The sequence below is a fragment of the Sinocyclocheilus rhinocerous genome, unplaced genomic scaffold, assembly GCF_001515625.1.
Source record: "Sinocyclocheilus rhinocerous isolate Xijiao unplaced genomic scaffold, SAMN03320098_v1.1 scaffold25, whole genome shotgun sequence".
Taxonomy (NCBI): Eukaryota; Metazoa; Chordata; class Actinopteri; order Cypriniformes; family Cyprinidae; genus Sinocyclocheilus; species Sinocyclocheilus rhinocerous.
The window spans coordinates 1,055,280-1,055,661 of NW_015647048.1; the positions used below are offsets into that span (position 1 = coordinate 1,055,280).

Consider the following 382-nt stretch of genomic DNA (forward strand, 5'->3'; position numbering starts at 1 on the left):
TCCTGTTATGGGGTGTTTCTCTGCAGCAGGCACTGAAGCACTTGTCAGGATAAGAGGAAAAATAATGGGGCAAAATACTGTCAAATTCTTGAGGAAAATCTGCTGCCCTCTGCCAGAAAGTTGTCAATGGGAAGAAGGTTTACCTACCAACATGACAATGACCCAAAGCACACAGCAAAACTGAGCACACAGTGATTGAAGGAGAAAAAGGTGAATGTTCTTGCATGGCCTCGTCAGAGACCAGACTTAAACCCCACTGAAAATCTGTGCAATGACTTGAAGCCTGCAGTCCACAAACACTCACCATCAGATTTAACTGAACTTGAGCAGTTCTGCAAAGAAGAGTGGGCAAATATTGCAAAGTCTAGATGTGCAAAGTTAG

The 382-nt window shown here is 43.7% G+C and overlaps 1 protein-coding gene across 1 annotated transcript in view; it reads right to left on the minus strand.

Moving 5' to 3' along the window:
* The window catches only part of LOC107708585 (parathyroid hormone/parathyroid hormone-related peptide receptor-like), a 23,168-nt gene that overhangs the window by 14,613 nt on the left and 8,173 nt on the right, over positions 1 to 382 (minus strand). Inside the window, exon 3 of the mRNA XM_016512849.1 lies at positions 253 to 264. Coding sequence (XP_016368335.1) covers positions 253 to 264 — 12 coding nt within the window. The remainder of the gene's footprint in view (positions 1 to 252; positions 265 to 382) is intronic.